The 764-nt window shown below is 42.7% G+C and overlaps 2 protein-coding genes across 2 annotated transcripts in view; both read right to left on the bottom strand.

The window, feature by feature from the left end:
• Positions 1 to 764, bottom strand: part of LOC139022646 (VPS10 domain-containing receptor SorCS1-like) — a 498,675-nt gene that overhangs the window by 265,142 nt on the left and 232,769 nt on the right. The window lies entirely within an intron of this gene.
• Positions 1 to 764, bottom strand: part of LOC111975065 (VPS10 domain-containing receptor SorCS3-like) — a 48,013-nt gene that overhangs the window by 23,215 nt on the left and 24,034 nt on the right. Inside the window, exon 11 of the mRNA XM_070446124.1 lies at positions 504 to 637. Coding sequence (XP_070302225.1) covers positions 504 to 637 — 134 coding nt within the window. The remainder of the gene's footprint in view (positions 1 to 503; positions 638 to 764) is intronic.

Below are 764 nucleotides of genomic sequence, written 5' to 3'. Positions count from 1 at the left end.
CTAGAACCAATGCAGCTAAGGTCATAACTCATGACAAACTAATAAGATGTTTGAACAAAATACAAAATCAGAGACTGCTCCGCCTCTATCACTGTCATCTTCAATAATAGAAGAGGTCAATGTATGTAAAACCATAGACATCATGTATAACCCATATGTACATCAGTGGAGGCTACTGAAGGTAGGACAGCTCATAGTAAGTGGAATGGAACTGGAATAGAACCCATGTCTTTGATGTGTTCGATGCTGTTCCACTGATTCCGTTCCAGCCATGACAATAAGCCTCTCCTCTGATTTAGTTACAGTGACACCAGCCACCAGTACATGTACACTATATGGTATTATAGGGCAAGACCCCTTTTGAATAGTGTCAGTTTACCTCTACTAAATTTGTATAGTTGGTACCCCACATATACTGAATACTATACACAACACTGGAGTCCCACAGGGCTCAGGTTATAGGCCCTCTTCCCTGTACACCAAGTGTTTTAAGTCTAGTTTACCTCAGTGCTGTTCCCCAGCCACCAGAAGTAGGTGAGGGTCCTGGAGTGGMTGGGCCAGACCACTGCTGTTAGGTTTACTTCCTTGTTCTTGATGGCCACAAATGGAGCCAGCAACTGGACATGTTCCACAGGACCTGATACAAACACAGAGGATGATTCATATTCAGTATTGGATGATTCAGACTCAGTATTGGATAATACAGAGTCAGTATTGGATAATACAGACTCAGCAGTGGATGACTCAGACTCAGTATTGGATGA

This window comes from Salvelinus sp. IW2-2015, linkage group LG1 (assembly GCF_002910315.2).
Source record: "Salvelinus sp. IW2-2015 linkage group LG1, ASM291031v2, whole genome shotgun sequence".
Classification (NCBI taxonomy): Eukaryota; Metazoa; Chordata; class Actinopteri; order Salmoniformes; family Salmonidae; genus Salvelinus; species Salvelinus sp. IW2-2015.
Note: the sequence above shows the minus strand (reverse complement) of the source record. Positions and strands in the feature narration are given on the sequence as shown.